Source organism: Gymnoscopelus microlampas (genome assembly GCF_963454915.1).
Source record: "Gymnoscopelus microlampas genome assembly, chromosome: 20".
In the NCBI taxonomy this organism is placed as follows: Eukaryota; Metazoa; Chordata; class Actinopteri; order Myctophiformes; family Myctophidae; genus Gymnoscopelus; species Gymnoscopelus microlampas.
In genome coordinates, this window is record NC_139957.1 from 23,227,557 (window position 1) to 23,242,004 (window position 14,448).

At 40.8% G+C, this 14,448-nt stretch overlaps 2 protein-coding genes across 4 annotated transcripts in view; both read left to right on the forward strand.

The window, feature by feature from the left end:
• The first annotated feature begins 746 nt into the window (after positions 1 to 746).
• LOC311036719 (transformer-2 protein homolog beta-like) lies at positions 747 to 4,964 on the forward strand. Of its 3 annotated transcripts, none has more exons than XM_084045615.1 (9): positions 747 to 885; positions 1,511 to 1,552; positions 2,163 to 2,305; positions 2,423 to 2,594; positions 2,938 to 3,126; positions 3,530 to 3,645; positions 3,743 to 3,874; positions 3,969 to 4,042; positions 4,499 to 4,964. In XM_084045615.1, exons 1-9 carry the CDS (start codon positions 850 to 852, stop codon positions 4,507 to 4,509), a joined length of 915 nt encoding a protein of 304 aa, XP_083901741.1. In that variant the 5' UTR covers positions 747 to 849; the 3' UTR covers positions 4,510 to 4,964. The 3 variants fall into 3 exon arrangements, with proteins under 3 accessions (XP_083901741.1, XP_083901742.1, XP_083901743.1); XM_084045616.1 differs by having other exon boundaries at positions 3,530 to 3,642; XM_084045617.1 differs by lacking the exon at positions 1,511 to 1,552.
• Positions 4,965 to 14,332: 9,368 nt separating this feature from the next.
• Positions 14,333 to 14,448, forward strand: part of atg9a (ATG9 autophagy related 9 homolog A) — a gene marked incomplete at its 5' end in the record, with an annotated part of 16,985 nt that continues 16,869 nt past the window's right edge. The window contains one exon of the mRNA XM_084044575.1: positions 14,333 to 14,416. Within this exon, the coding sequence (XP_083900701.1) occupies positions 14,333 to 14,416 (84 nt within the window). The remainder of the gene's footprint in view (positions 14,417 to 14,448) is intronic.

Consider the following 14,448-nt stretch of genomic DNA (forward strand, 5'->3'; position numbering starts at 1 on the left):
TGTTATATATTCTGAGAAAAGATAACACTAAGAACAGTGGTTATTGGTTAAGTGGGGTCCCGGCCGGGACCCTCACGGGGTTCCCCAGCCAGTTGATTGATTGATTGATGTACTTAGTAAGACATGAGAACAACAGTACATGGAAGTACAAATTCACAATACAAGGTCTACTAAACTGGAAGACTCATTAAGCACTGAGCTTGTTTAAAATGAGATCCCCATCCACACAGATCATGATGACATACTGTATAAGAGACAGACAGATAAACACACTAGGCCTACTATACAGAATGTCATACAATCAGCTTACAAGTTACTGGTATGAAGAGTGAAAAATATGTACAAGAGAAGAAAAACCTCTTTAACCGTATTTTATACTTCAGCTATTCAAAAATAGCCCATCTACAAGCTCACAACGCTTCGCAACAATCATTGTTGAGATCAGCTATTTTTTTTGTAAGTCTTTTTTTTTTTAAGTGGAAGTTTGGGAATGTTTTATTCTCTTCTCTTCTTGGGGGCCCCGGCAGAAAACATTATCAGATGGGGGTCCGCGGCTAAATACATATTCATATGGAGGCCCTTGACAAGTTTAAGGACCACTGAATTTAGGTTTGAACCCCTATGCATCCAGCAGGTGGCGGTATGTGCTTCACAGGCGTATCCGGCCAATACAAAAGAACGAAGAAGACGTGTATCGTTCCCTTTTAAGAGCACACAATAGAGCGGAAGTCACTCAGACGCCCGCCTCATGCACGAGCTACTAGTGTAAGACCGAGCAGAACAGAAAACGTTACTGGCCGATTATTTTTAATCCGTTATTTGCTAAGATTCTGTGATCTATTAGCTGAAATGAGCGACAACGAGACCGAATTCAAAAGAGAGCGGGTAAGTACGGGTCGCATTAAAAGAGCCGTAGTTAAAGATAAATGCACTCTTAGCTAGCAACGGCGAGCTAGCTAGTAGCGTGTTAGCTGTTAGCTAATCGGGCCTAGCAGCTCTGTGCAGAAAACTGCCTGTTTGTTACTTCGAGCATCGATGCGCCTGTGTAGTTGAATCACCGAGGACGTTTATTAATGACGTTAGTGCATTGTTTTTACGGTAATATAATAAATGCAAAAACAGGTAATGTGACTTGACTTCATTCATTGTAAGTAACGAAGATGTGCCGCAATGTGAGGCTAATGGTAGCTGTTAGGTCAGCTAATAAAATGGCTGCTTGCCGATGCATCTCAGTAAACGCTTATTTACATTTGATAACGTAGCTTAAGATTTAGCTTGCTTTTGAGCCTGATTTATACTGCGTCGCACGGCGGTGTTGCACGCCGAAAACAACCAACCTACAAGCTCAAGAGGGCCTGTGAGCTTGTAGATGGGTTTTTTCGCGCGTGCTACCGTCGTACGACTGATTATAAATTAAGCATTGGTAACCAGGATTTTCTGATGTCTTTCCTTTTTATAGCCCGTTCAAAAATCCAACATTGCTTATGATCCTTGTTTGTTTTTTGTTAAGGTTAAGGTTGGAAGAAAGAAAAAGGCGGAAGAAGTTTCAGAGGTTTCAGAAGTTGTTATTGTTTGATGATGAAGCTGATGGTGTTGATGATGCATGCTAATGATGTATTGCCGTTTGGAAGCTGACAGAAGCAAGCAAGATTGCCCACTAGAGTGGTGTATTGGCAGATGGTAAAAGGGGGAAGACGAAAAAAAGAAGTCATGAGGTCAATCTGAAGAAAGAAGAAAAGAAATGGTTGTTTTGAAGTTACAGAAGTTATGAAGTTAAGATCAGAAGTTGTACGGGGGTATGAGTAATTTCCTAATAGCCCGCTATGACATTACTGTAATTCACCTTTTTTCTTTCTCTCTCTTAAGCATGCATGGCATTTCCTCTCTGTAACAGAAATATAATTGGTCTGTCTCACATGCAAACTGAACTTAAGCTACATCAGTTTGTTTAAATGAGAATGACATACTTGTTGAAATGTCTTTGTATGACCCTCAATAGGCCAACTTTAAGACTGATTATATGCACAGTACATTAACAGCCATCCTTTTTAAAGGGGCATGTAGAGGTTGTGAATGAGGTTCCCCTCATGGTCCTTTTCTCTGCTCACTGGTTGCCCGCTGTTTTCTATGCTGTCTCTGACCTATATGACTGACTTGTCCAGGAGTCTCGATCTGGCTCGAGGAGCGCGTCACCTCGGGGCTCTGGGAGATCCACCAGTCGATCACCAGCCCATTCCCCGGCACGCTCCAAAGATGGATCCCGCTATAATTCAAGGTCCAGATCTCGTTCCAGGTCCAAATCCAGGTAAGATGTGCTTCGATTCTGTTTAAATTAGTATTGTATGTATGTAGAGTGGTTTATTATATGAATGTGTTGCTAGCAAAAAATGGCAGGAAATGCTTATCGTCATCTGTTCCCCAGGTCCCGTTCCCATCGGAGTTCACGCAGGCATCGCACCCGCTCACGCTCACACTCACGTTCCCACTCCCGCCGCCACCGCTCCAGGAGCCGATCTCGTAGCGGGGAGTATCGTCGCCATCGGAGCCACAGCCACTCTCCCATGTCTAACCGCCGCAGACACATTGGCAACAGGGTATTCCTCTCACTATCTCTAATTATCTCAGTCATTTGTTGTTGTGTTTCTGACACGGCAGCACCCCTCCACAGTTGATTACGATGCCACATCCCTATCTAGTAACAAAAGACACGGTGTAAATGTTTCAGCACGTGGTGGCACTTTTGCTGTTTGGTTAGCTACTGTAATTACCGCTCTCAGTCCCATTAACCACATACACTACTTTGTCATATGATGGTGTTGCATGGTGAAAATAGCCAATCTACATTTGTTTAAATGACCCATCCTTTTATTTGATTGTATTGTGAAATAAACTTCCCAGGCATTAATTTTGCTTTCCCCCCATCTCACCCTCTCTCAGGCGAACCCAGACCCCAACCTTTGTCTAGGGGTATTTGGGCTCAGTCTGTACACCACAGAACGAGACCTGCGGGACGTGTTCTCCAAGTATGGCCCTTTGGCCGAGGTGAACATCGTTTATGACCAACAGTCCCGTCGCTCCAGGGGATTTGCCTTTGTCTACTTTGAAGCTACAGCAGATGCAAAAGAGGTAAAGAGAATCACATGAGTTATGATAGTCACATTAGTGACTAAATGGAGAAAAGGGGAGAGTCACTACACACAAGGTTATCATCCCTGTGCTGGGACATCGGCCATTCCCTCTCAGGGTTGTGCCCCCCACTTTCTCTATCTAGTTGTTTTCTGTGCAATGAGCACCGTGACAGTGTGAATATTTGTCTAAAAATTAAAGATGAGCTGTTCAGAACTACTGCAGTGGTTCTTGGCCTGATTGAAGGCTGTTATGTCTGTCAATTGTATTTTTTAATTGGATGAGATAAGAGGGAAGATGCTACAACTGAAATGCATGTGTAATCCTTTGTTTCAAAACCGTGTTAGAGTTGTATAATTACTAGATCCAAGGTCCAGTTAGTTGCAACTGTATTTTCTTTCAGGCCAAGGAGCGGGCTAATGGGATGGAGTTAGATGGACGCAGGATCCGAGTGGATTTCTCCATTACTAAACGACCCCACACTCCGACTCCTGGGATCTACATGGGACGCCCAACGTAGTGAGTCGTTCTTAACCCGGCAATATAATTCTGCCCATGCATGTTGACACCCTTCAAGGTAATGGCAATTCTTTCCCATCTTGTGTCTGTATCACAGTGATGAGGGCCCCAGCACATCATCGTCATCTTCATCATCAAGGCGGTTTTCAAGGGAAGACAGGGGTTATGACCGGGGCTATGACCGTGGCTATGATCGCTATGATGACAGAGAATATTACCGATCATACAGGTAAGGTCCTCCCATTGCTGGCCTAAAATATGCAGGTCACCTGAATGATCTATTCTGCTATGTAGGGGCTAACTCTTCTTTGTTCTCCTCACAGACGCAGATCTCCTTCTCCCTACTACAGAGACAGGGCCTACCGGTCTCGATCACGATCTCGCTCCTACTCGCCACGTATGTTTGAACTGCATTTCTGACTACAAGAATGGATTTAATGATATAACATACTATGATCATCACATAAGAACATATTTAATGATATACAACATACTATGATCATCACATAAGAACATATTTAATGATATACAACATACTATGATCATCACATAAGAACATATTTAATGATATACAACATACTATGATCATCACATAAGAACAGATTTAATGATATACAGCAGACTATGATCTCTCGCATAAGAACAGATTTAATGATATACAGCAGACTATGATCTCTCGCATAAGAACAGATTTAATGATATACAGCAGACTATGATCCTCTCACATAGCCAACGTATTCTCCCCAAATGTGGGAGAAATGCATATATATTTATTATGCATCAATGGTCATTTCTGGCACCATGCATCAGTTTAGTTTCTGTATTTCTAAATTCCCATTTTATGTCTCCACAGGTCACTACTGAACAGAGGGAAAAGAGGAGTTCATAGGAGTTGATCTTTTTTCTTTTATTTGTTTTTTCATTTTTTAAACGTTTTATGTGTGAATTCAGGTTTTGTCAAAGTAAACGGTGGAACAATATTCATGCCATGACCAAATGCCACGGTTTGGGTTCAGAGGAAATTATACATAACAGCAGTGAAAAAATTAAAGGTGGGCTGGTCATTAGAGGTTTGATTCAACAGGAGTACTTAGGAAGTACCGTATAATGTGTAAGTAGGATTCTGTGTTGCAGAGTTTCTGTATGTTCTTATTGCTCTGTTGCTAGTGAGTTCCTTTATCATCTATGTAACGGCTTAATGTCATAGCACATAGTTGCTATTGAATTTGATTCCAATGCTGTTATCATCCTCCATAAATTAGTATTTTGTCTTTTCATTTAGTTTGCTGTATTCAAGCAATAAAAACTCATTCCTTGAACATGGCCTTCTCTTCTCTCATTGAAATGGTATGATTAGTTTTTTCAACCAGAAGCACCAGTTATAATCTGTGTAAAAACAAAAGGGTATGAGTTACAATGTTACCTGACTGAAATCAGTAAAACATCTGGCATAAAGTCATGGATGTTAAGGACATGTTTGGATGGTGAAAACCAAATGGAAATTGTGTTCTGTCCTGGCCTCGAGACTACCAACCAAGAGATTCTCTCTACTTAACATTCGGCGTTCTCACTTCCAGGCTTTGTCTTGCAGCACCCCACCCCTGAAAATCTGGGATGGAAGATTGAGGACTTAACTTTTAAATTCATGTCTCTACCTCCAGTTCCAGAAGCTTCTGTGGAGCTGTCCCTATACCAAGGAGTGAAGTGGCACAGCACAATTAAGCATGAGAGGACCATGGTGTGAATTTGGATTATGCTCTAAATTGAATTTATGCTGCGACTGGGTAGACTCTAATTTGATTAGGCTACTTATACCTGGCTAATAGGTGTAGACCTGTAGGCTATATGTAGTAACCTGCTGGAAGGGAAGGTGTTACTCAAAAGCTGGCGAAAATGTGATTAAAGCGTTTACCCACCTATTTACATGCTACCCCAGTAAGATATATAAATATAATTCCTTTCCTTTTCAAAGATTATAAATATATGATTGAGCTAAAAGTGGTATTATCTGTTGTACAGCAAAAGAGGCAACGAAGGAGTATATTGAAAAGTGGAAATGGTTAAGTTTGTCTGTGGATTTTTATTTAATATTTAACCAAAGAAAAGTATATATGTGTCAATACTGATGCTTGTAGATCTGCTATTTTCGACAAGTTGACTACAAGGCCTTGTTTAGGGACTGTATGTGACTACTGTAAGTTCTTTATGATACTAAAACCTGTAACGTGTTTGCTTTTGAAAATGCATTCATTTGAGATAAATTTGACCCAATAAAATGTGTTTTCTTTTACATTAGAAAACGATCCTGAAAAAGTATATGTCAGTTTCAATGTGTAGACTGTTACTGTTACTGCTAATCTGCCTCCTTCCAATAATAACCTTATTTCGGTCCATGAATTGAATGCAGTGGAATGTCTGGCCTATAGGTGGCAGGATTGGACAGACCAATTGCCATTTGAACAGTCAAACTTGAGCTGTGTCATCACTGATATTTAAAAGTAATAAAGAATCATGAGAAAAGAGGTAAGTTGTCTAGTGGTACAGTAAAGTGATATTCACTTACACCTGACCTGAATAAGAAGGCATAAGATTATATACTTCTGGTTAATATCAATAATGTATTGGAATAGGTTTATTTCTTTGCAAACAAGTCAATGTAACAAATCATGAAAAAAAATGTTTAAAGTTGAATTGTGCTGAGACCATTCCCTTGTCCGACATCACCCAGGGCCAGGGCAGGAATTTCATGGAGGCCACGAAGGCCTTGACTGCCGTTGCCCTTCAGTTTGGCATCCTGCCCCTCAAAAAATGACATCACCTGAGGGAGGCCACAGTGGCGTTTGATGCCCTGTCAACACTGCCCCAGGTATTGTGTTGTTTTTCTCCTCTGCCTCTTTCCTGTCAATGCACTTTTTAAACCTGTGTCTTTTGTTGAGATTGTGAATTCCTATAACTGCCCCGTCTCCACAACCTCATCTTTAAATGATTCAAGTGACTGATTAGTCCACCGAGTGTGCATGAACTTCTGTTCTGACTCAGTCTTTTCTATTTAGTTAGTTACTTAATTGACACAATTGTATTACATATTGGGTCCAAACAATGGTCGAAAAACACATGAATAAAAAAGTTAAGAGGTACAATACATTCAAATATACTATATAAAACACAAAATCCCTTACAACTCATACAACAGGAGCTTTCTGTTGCTCCAAAGGTGATAGGCAGGCATGTAGCATAGTGAGCTCAGATCGGTAAACTCATGTCCATATTTCCCTCTGATGGGGACACTGTTTGTTTTGTAAACCAAAAATTGGTCATTTGTAAATACCATTACTAATACATTATTTTGTGAAATAAATCATTTTGTTTTCACTGAAAGTCATATTATGCATTTGATTTTTTTTTTTAAATTGAATTACATTCACTTATTTCCGTGGCCTTAAAAATAACTGTATTTGATGGCCATCCTGTCCTGGCATTTGGCATTTTTGTGCCCTCAAAAACACCAAATTGATCATTTCATATGTTATGTATATGATATTTCAATAAATGTGACATGTTGTGAGCTTGTAGATAAGCTATTTTCACTATATTAGATCTACTATGTTTATATTTGAAATAGGGCTCGTAATTCATAATGTTTTGTTTTCCCCCTTCCCATAAATGTAAAACTTTCAAAAGTATTAAGAAATTGTAAGATTCTTCAAATGCACATCAGTTATATATGGGATATGAACCCAGGACCTTTGCATTAGGTATAGAGTGTCTCTACACAGTAGAAACAGCACAACAAACAACAATATTTATTTAAAAAAAAAATCAACTGCATATAATATATTTTGTTTGTATAGTTGTTTGTTGTTAGGTAAAATAGGAGGCAAGCATGTCGCAGGCGTCATGGTAGGTCACTGTGTTAAGCCACTGTTTACATGAGCCAAAGGCCAATGGTTCGAACCTGTCTGCTTCTTTACTGTGAAGCATGTTTTGAACACTAACATCCAGAAACGACACTTAAAATGTCTTAAAGAAACAAGTGTGGAGGTGCCGTAGGCCAGCGAGTTGGTGGACACCTCTGTGGTCTGTGGCATTGAAAGCCACACGGCGACCAGGGCCACAGGTTCAATTCCCTTCTCTGCAAGCAAGGCGCACAGGGTTTTATGTAACCCACACACACAGCCACTCACACACACACACACACACACACACACACACACACACACACACACACACACACACACACACACCATACCTGCCAACCTCAGACCGTCCAATAACAGGAGATTTTTTTTCCAGGGGGGGGGGGGGGGCTCTTGACCACGCTGGGGGACATTTTTGACTTGGGACTGCACTGTGGGAACTTTGTTTATTGGTGTGTATGTAAAATCTTGACACTGCATGTTTTTGTATTGATTATTTCGTCCCCCCATTAGTGACACAATGGTGAAAAAAAAATGTACTAAGTCCAGAGCTCGATGAATGTTAGGGACCAAAAAAAGTCACTACAAAGTACTACCAATCAACTCTAAATTGCCTGAAACGTACTCCTAACAGGTTTTTGCGGGACGATTTTGGCCTCTACACTTGGTGATTTTTTCGGATTTAACTTTCGTTTCGGTAGTGACACAATGGAGAAAAAAATAAATGTACTAAGTCCAGAGCTCGATGAATGTTAGGGACCAAAAAAAGTCACTACAAAGTACTACCAATCAACTCTAAATTGCCTGAAACGTACTCCTAACAGGTTTTTGGGGGGACGATTTTGGCCTCCACACTTAGTGATTTTTTCGGATTTAACTTTCGTTTCGGTAGTGACAACCTTTCGTTTCGGTAGTGACACAATGGAGAAAAAAAGAAATGTACTAAGTCCAGAGCTCGATGAATGTTAGGGACCAAAAAAAGTCACTACAAAGTACTATCAATGAACTCGAAATTGCCTGAAACGTACTCCTAACAGGTTTTTGGGGGGACGATTTTGGCCTCCACACTTAGTGATTTTTTCGGATTTCACTTTCGTTTCGGTAGTGACAAACTTTCGTTTCGGTTGTGACAAACTTTCGTTTCGGTAGTGACACAATGGTGAAAAATAAATTTACTAAGTCCAGAGCTCGATGAATGTTAGGGACCAAAAAAAGTCACTACAAAGTACTACCAATCAACTCTAAATTGCCTGAAACGTACTCCTAACAGGTTTTTGGGGGACGATTTTGGCCTCCACACTTGGTGATTTTTTCGGATTTAACTTTCGTTTTGGTAGTGACAATGGTGAAAAAAAGAAATGTACTAAGTCCAGAGCTCGATGAATGTTAGGGACCAAAAAAAGTCACTACAAAGTACTACCAATCAACTCTAAATTGCCTGAAACGTACTCCTAACAGGTTTTTGGGGGGACGATTTTGGCCTCCACACTTAGTGATTTTTTCGGATTTCACTTTCGTTTCGGTAGTGACAAACTTTCGTTTCGGTTGTGACAAACTTTCGTTTCGGTAGTGACACAATGGTGAAAAATAAATTTACTAAGTCCAGAGCTCGATGAATGTTAGGGACCAAAAAAAGTCACTACAAAGTACTACCAATCAACTCTAAATTGCCTGAAACGTACTCCTAACAGGTTTTTGGGGGACGATTTTGGCCTCCACACTTGGTGATTTTTTCGGATTTAACTTTCGTTTTGGTAGTGACACAATGGTGAAAAAAAGAAATGTACTAAGTCCAGAGCTCGATGAATGTTAGGGACCAAAAAAAGTCACTACAAAGTACTACCAATCAACTCTAAATTGCCTGAAACGTACTCCTAACAGGTTTTTGGGGGGACGATTTTGGCCTCCACACTTAGTGATTTTTTCGGATTTAACTTTCGTTTCGGTAGTGACAAACTTTCGTTTCGGAAGTGACACAATGGAGAAAAAAATAAATGTACTAAGTCCAGAGCTCGATGAATGTTAGGGACCAAAAAAAGTCACTACAAAGTACTACCAATCAACTCTAAATTGCCTGAAACGTACTCCTAACAGGTTTTTGGGGGGACGATTTTGGCCTCCACACTTAGTGATTTTTTCGGATTTAACTTTCGTTTCGTTAGTGACAAACGGTGAGAAAATAAATTTACTAAGTCCAGAGCTCGATGAATGTTAGGGACCACAAAAAGTCACTACAAAGTACTACCAATCAACTATAAATTGCCTGAAACGTACTCCTAACAGGTTTTTGGGGGGACGATTTTGGCCTCCACACTTAGTGATTTTTTCGGATTTAACTTTCGTTTCGGTAGTGACAAACTTTCGTTTCGGTAGTGACACAATATTGAAAAAAAAATGTACTAAGTCTAGAGCTCGATGAATGTTAGGGACCAAAAAAAGTCACTACAAAGTACTACCAATGAACTCTGTACCCTTAAGCTGTATACTGAATGTTTGGCCCTACGTGTGTGTATAACTGTAACTGTGATTTCCTTTGTCGGCACGTACAGTATGCCGTAGTAACCCACAGTATCAAACTGCACTACCAGTATTTGTGTCCTTTAGACCGTAAATAAAGAATTTAGACCATAAATAAAGAATTCATGTGTGTGTGTGTGTGTGTGTGTGTGTGTGTGTGTGTGTGTCTGTGTGTCTGTCTGTCTGTGTGTCTGTGTGTCTGTCTGTCTGTGTGTCTGTGTGTCTGTCTGTCTGTCTGTCTGTCTGTCTGTCTGTCTGTCTGTCTGTCTGTCTGTCTGTAGGTCTCTGTCTGTGTGGTTGTGTGTCTTTGAATGGTTAGATATATGCCCTTGCGTGAACAAAACATCTTACCCTGTAAAACAATCCCTCTTAATTCACTTATGCCTGGGGGAGCTTGGTTAATAAAATCATCACAACTCAACTCAACAAAGAGTTGTATTCACACACACACACACACACACACACACACACACACACACACACACACACACACACACACACACACACACACACACACACACACACACACACACACACACACACACACACACACACAAACAAGGCCCTTGGTGGTGTTAACAGTATAACTAATGCAGTGACGCTGTGAACAAAAGGCCAGCTGCCACTCAGAGGCTTACAATTAGATATGAATATTCACTACAACATAGATCGACAGAAGGGGAGATTGGCTCTGCGGAGAAGCAACTTACTGTTGTTGAGTCAGCTTCTGCTACTCAGCTCCTTTGTCTCATCAAAGTATGTTGTCTTGGCAAGTAAGGGCTTTACCAAGAGGGTGTTGTTGCAGCATAGTAGGCTAATAGTTATTTACCTACTTTGGACAATAACTGGTTATATTTTGGGGGTTCTTATCACCATGTGATCTGTCTATGATTTAATGTAAAAAGTATACTATTTCTTTATTTTATATACTAGTACAGTATTAATAGTATTATTGTAGACTGGCTCCAGACCATAGACCCCGCCCACTCTACTGAGCGGACTGCTTCTCACGCTGATAATCAGGCTAGTGGTATCGAGTAATGCTGTAGGCGCTGCTTCAAATAACCACGAGGTGGCAGCAAATGACCATAGCTGGCATCAACCACCCATGGAACCTCAATGCAGTCCACCCTTGACGACACATCAGATTTTATGTTCATCACTGATCACTGCAAGTCTGCACGATATTATGTGTGCGTCGGCGGTGGAACGCAACATTTCATCATATCGTCTTTGAGGATTTAAACTATTTGATGATGTTTTTTGAGTGGCACTGCCTGGCATGTGTGATGACGTTTTTTAGTGGCATTACTGAAGTGGCGTTCTAAATCAAATTAAATAACACTCAAATATGATATGATGTGGAATATGAACGAATACTGTAACTGTTACTATTATGTTGTAACCTTATTCTGGATTCTGGATTAGTACACGGAGAGAGAGACTCATCAGTGTTGCCAGATTTTGCGAGAGAAACAAGTAAGCAGGTCTATGAACAAGCCCAAAAGAAGCTAAATAAACCTATATATTTTGGCTATTCGAAAATAGCCGATATACAAGCTTCTACGAGCTTGCAGATCTGCTACTTTCCCTTCCCTTCTTCCCAAAAAAGGTGGAAAATGATTAATATTTTAGGGACATTTTAATAACACAAACCTGGCACAAAACATTTTCAGATGGGGGGGTCTGTTACAGATTATATATATTATATTGGGGGGTCCTTGACATGAAAATGTTTCAAAACCACTGGTTTAAACAATAAAAATAAAACAAAAACAAATTGGAAACAAGCCCAAATAAGCAACTACACTTTAGTTACGATCATAACACCAGAGGCTCCACTGATCATGTTCAACCCAGATTTGGCACAAACAAGGGAATGAACTCTTTCTCATGCTATACAACAAAAATGTGGAATGCCCTACCCAAAGGAGTAAAGGAGTGTAAACCCCTACTCACTTTCAAAACTGCCCTAAAGAATCACCTTCAGGAGGCTGCAATTCCAAACTGGCCCCTGTCAAAATCTTAACCTACCACCCCCCTCCTCCTAAAATTGTCTATCGTACATATTTCTTGTCTTTCATACCAGTAACCTGTAAGCTGATTGTATGACGTTCTGTATAGTAGTGTATATTTGTATGTCTTCTTAAATGTCATCATGATTTGAGTGCATGGGGATCTCATTTTAAATAAGCCACACTGTGCTTTTATGAGTGATCCAGTTTAGAGGACCTTGTATTGTGAATTGTACTTCCATGTACTGTTTCCATGTCTTTCTAAATAAAGTATTCAGTCAATCAAAAACAAGCCCAAAAAAAACTGCAACCTGCAACGACCCAATATTTACAAGCAACTTTACAGAAAAACAAGCCCAAAGTCGATTATAATAAGCGGACATGGCAACCCCGGAGAGAGACTCATCGGGGCGTGATGCGGGAACCCAAATCAAGCCTGTATCCTAGATCCCTCCTCCACGTGTACATGATTGGCTGTCGTCTTCCGTATCTATGAACTCCCCTGCTCTGATAGGAACCATGCACCTGTCAATCCCGCGTGATGACAAACGAAACATACTGATATCTGTTTGGAAAATGAAACTGGCTCGTGCCTGACAGAGGAGATAAACAAACACGAAATCAAGTATCTTTAATTTTTTTTTTTTTTTTTTTAATCTTCTACATTCTGTATCATTACTGTCGTGCGGGCGGATACAGGCAGAAGATAGCCAGAGAAGGTAAGGTTTTATCTATCTGGATCTGTGAAACGAGGTAGTGTTTTAGTGAGAGGGGCAGAACTGAGGGCCTGGCTGGCACCTACCCATCAACGTCAACAACACACTACATCTAATCCGGTGTTGTAGCCTATTTGTATATTTGTAACTAACTACACATATGATTTAGCAACGAGATCAGGCTAGCTGTTTGCCTGCCTGTGTTACCCAGGTGCTAATTAGTGCAAAGAAACGCAACGACACCTTGTTGTGCACCTGGATCTCTTTGTGTCGTAGGGAGACATGGCTTAAAAAATGGTCCTTGCTTCTGTTTTGCTCTTAGTTTGGAATGTTGGATAAACAGGAGTGCCGAGGAGGTCGTGCTACTGCAGTATGGAGGTGAGCAGCAGAGCATCGATCTACTACACTGTGAACTTGATGTGATTTAACTCTGAGTCTGAGAGTGTACACATGTTTATTCTGCACACTCAGTTACAACTAAGATATCAACACTGACTGAGATTGTATATATATTGTACTGTACTAACTCTATACTGTACAGTTCCTACGGTTAGGCGGCCTCCAGGTAGCCACATGAACACCGCTGTTTCACAATCATATGACGGAAACCTTTGTGATGATGTGTTGCAATGTTACAACAACCCGTGTGTGGCACACGCACACGTGAGCATGCGGCAGCGTACATGAATGACAGATACTTCTGTAAAAATCTAGCCGAATATAGGGAAATAATATGGTTCTGAGTGGTTGTTGTTGGTGACAGGAAAGGTGGGCACCAAAACATTCTGAGCACTAGGGAAAACTGGGCACCTTGGAAGAGTGGGCAATAGGGAAATGTGGGCACTTTGGGGGGAGAAGAGTGGGCACCGGTAAAAACTGGGCACTAGGATGAGTGGGCGATATGGGAATGTGGGCACCTGGAGGAGTGAGCACTTTGGGGGGAGAAGAGTGGGCACCGGGAAAACTGGGCACTAGGATGAGTGGGCACCTGAAGTCTTAGGATTCGTGCCCGCAAAGTTTAGTTTTTTTGATAGGGCTGTCGTCCTTTATAGTGTGGGCTGCACACATTTAGTGGCATATTCAATTCATAACATACCTTACCCAGCATATCTGCATAAAATATGTACTGTATATGGCACTGAGTGTGACCTTTAATATTCCCCAGGCGGACTCTTACTTGGTTATTGGTACATTGGTCAAATTTGGATGTGTAGATATACTGGAAGTTAACTGTGTTACTGCTGCAGATAATATCAAGGTATAGCTCCAATCCTTCTGGGTGTGACTGATAAAGCTGAGTTGATCATTCATTTTCCGACTGCTAACTGTCCTTTCTAATGTGATACTGTATGTATGCATGTAGACAGTTACCTTCCTTGTTTCTTTTCCCGTGCCGTTTCTGATTTTCATGTTACATAATATAATATGTATATGACTGTAATTACCTCTCTGTCCCATGATTTTTTCTATCTCTCTACATTAAATTATCTTTGGCCCAGTCTGTGTGACTGAAGTTTTTACTATGGCACACTTTGACACTGAGTACCAGCGTCTGGAGGCGTCCTACAGTGACTCTCCGCCGGGAGACGAAAATCTACTGGTGCACGTGCCCGAAGGAGCTAAATGTACGAATTACAC

Coding starts and splice junctions, on each gene's coding strand:
- LOC311036719 (XM_084045615.1), top strand. CDS start 850: ATGAGCGACAACGAGACCGAATTCAAAAGAGAGCGG. Junction 886..1,510: donor CCGAATTCAAAAGAGAGCGG/GTAAGTACGGGT, acceptor TTTTTTGTTAAG/GTTAAGGTTGGAAGAAAGAA. Junction 2,306..2,422: donor CGTTCCAGGTCCAAATCCAG/GTAAGATGTGCT, acceptor TCTGTTCCCCAG/GTCCCGTTCCCATCGGAGTT.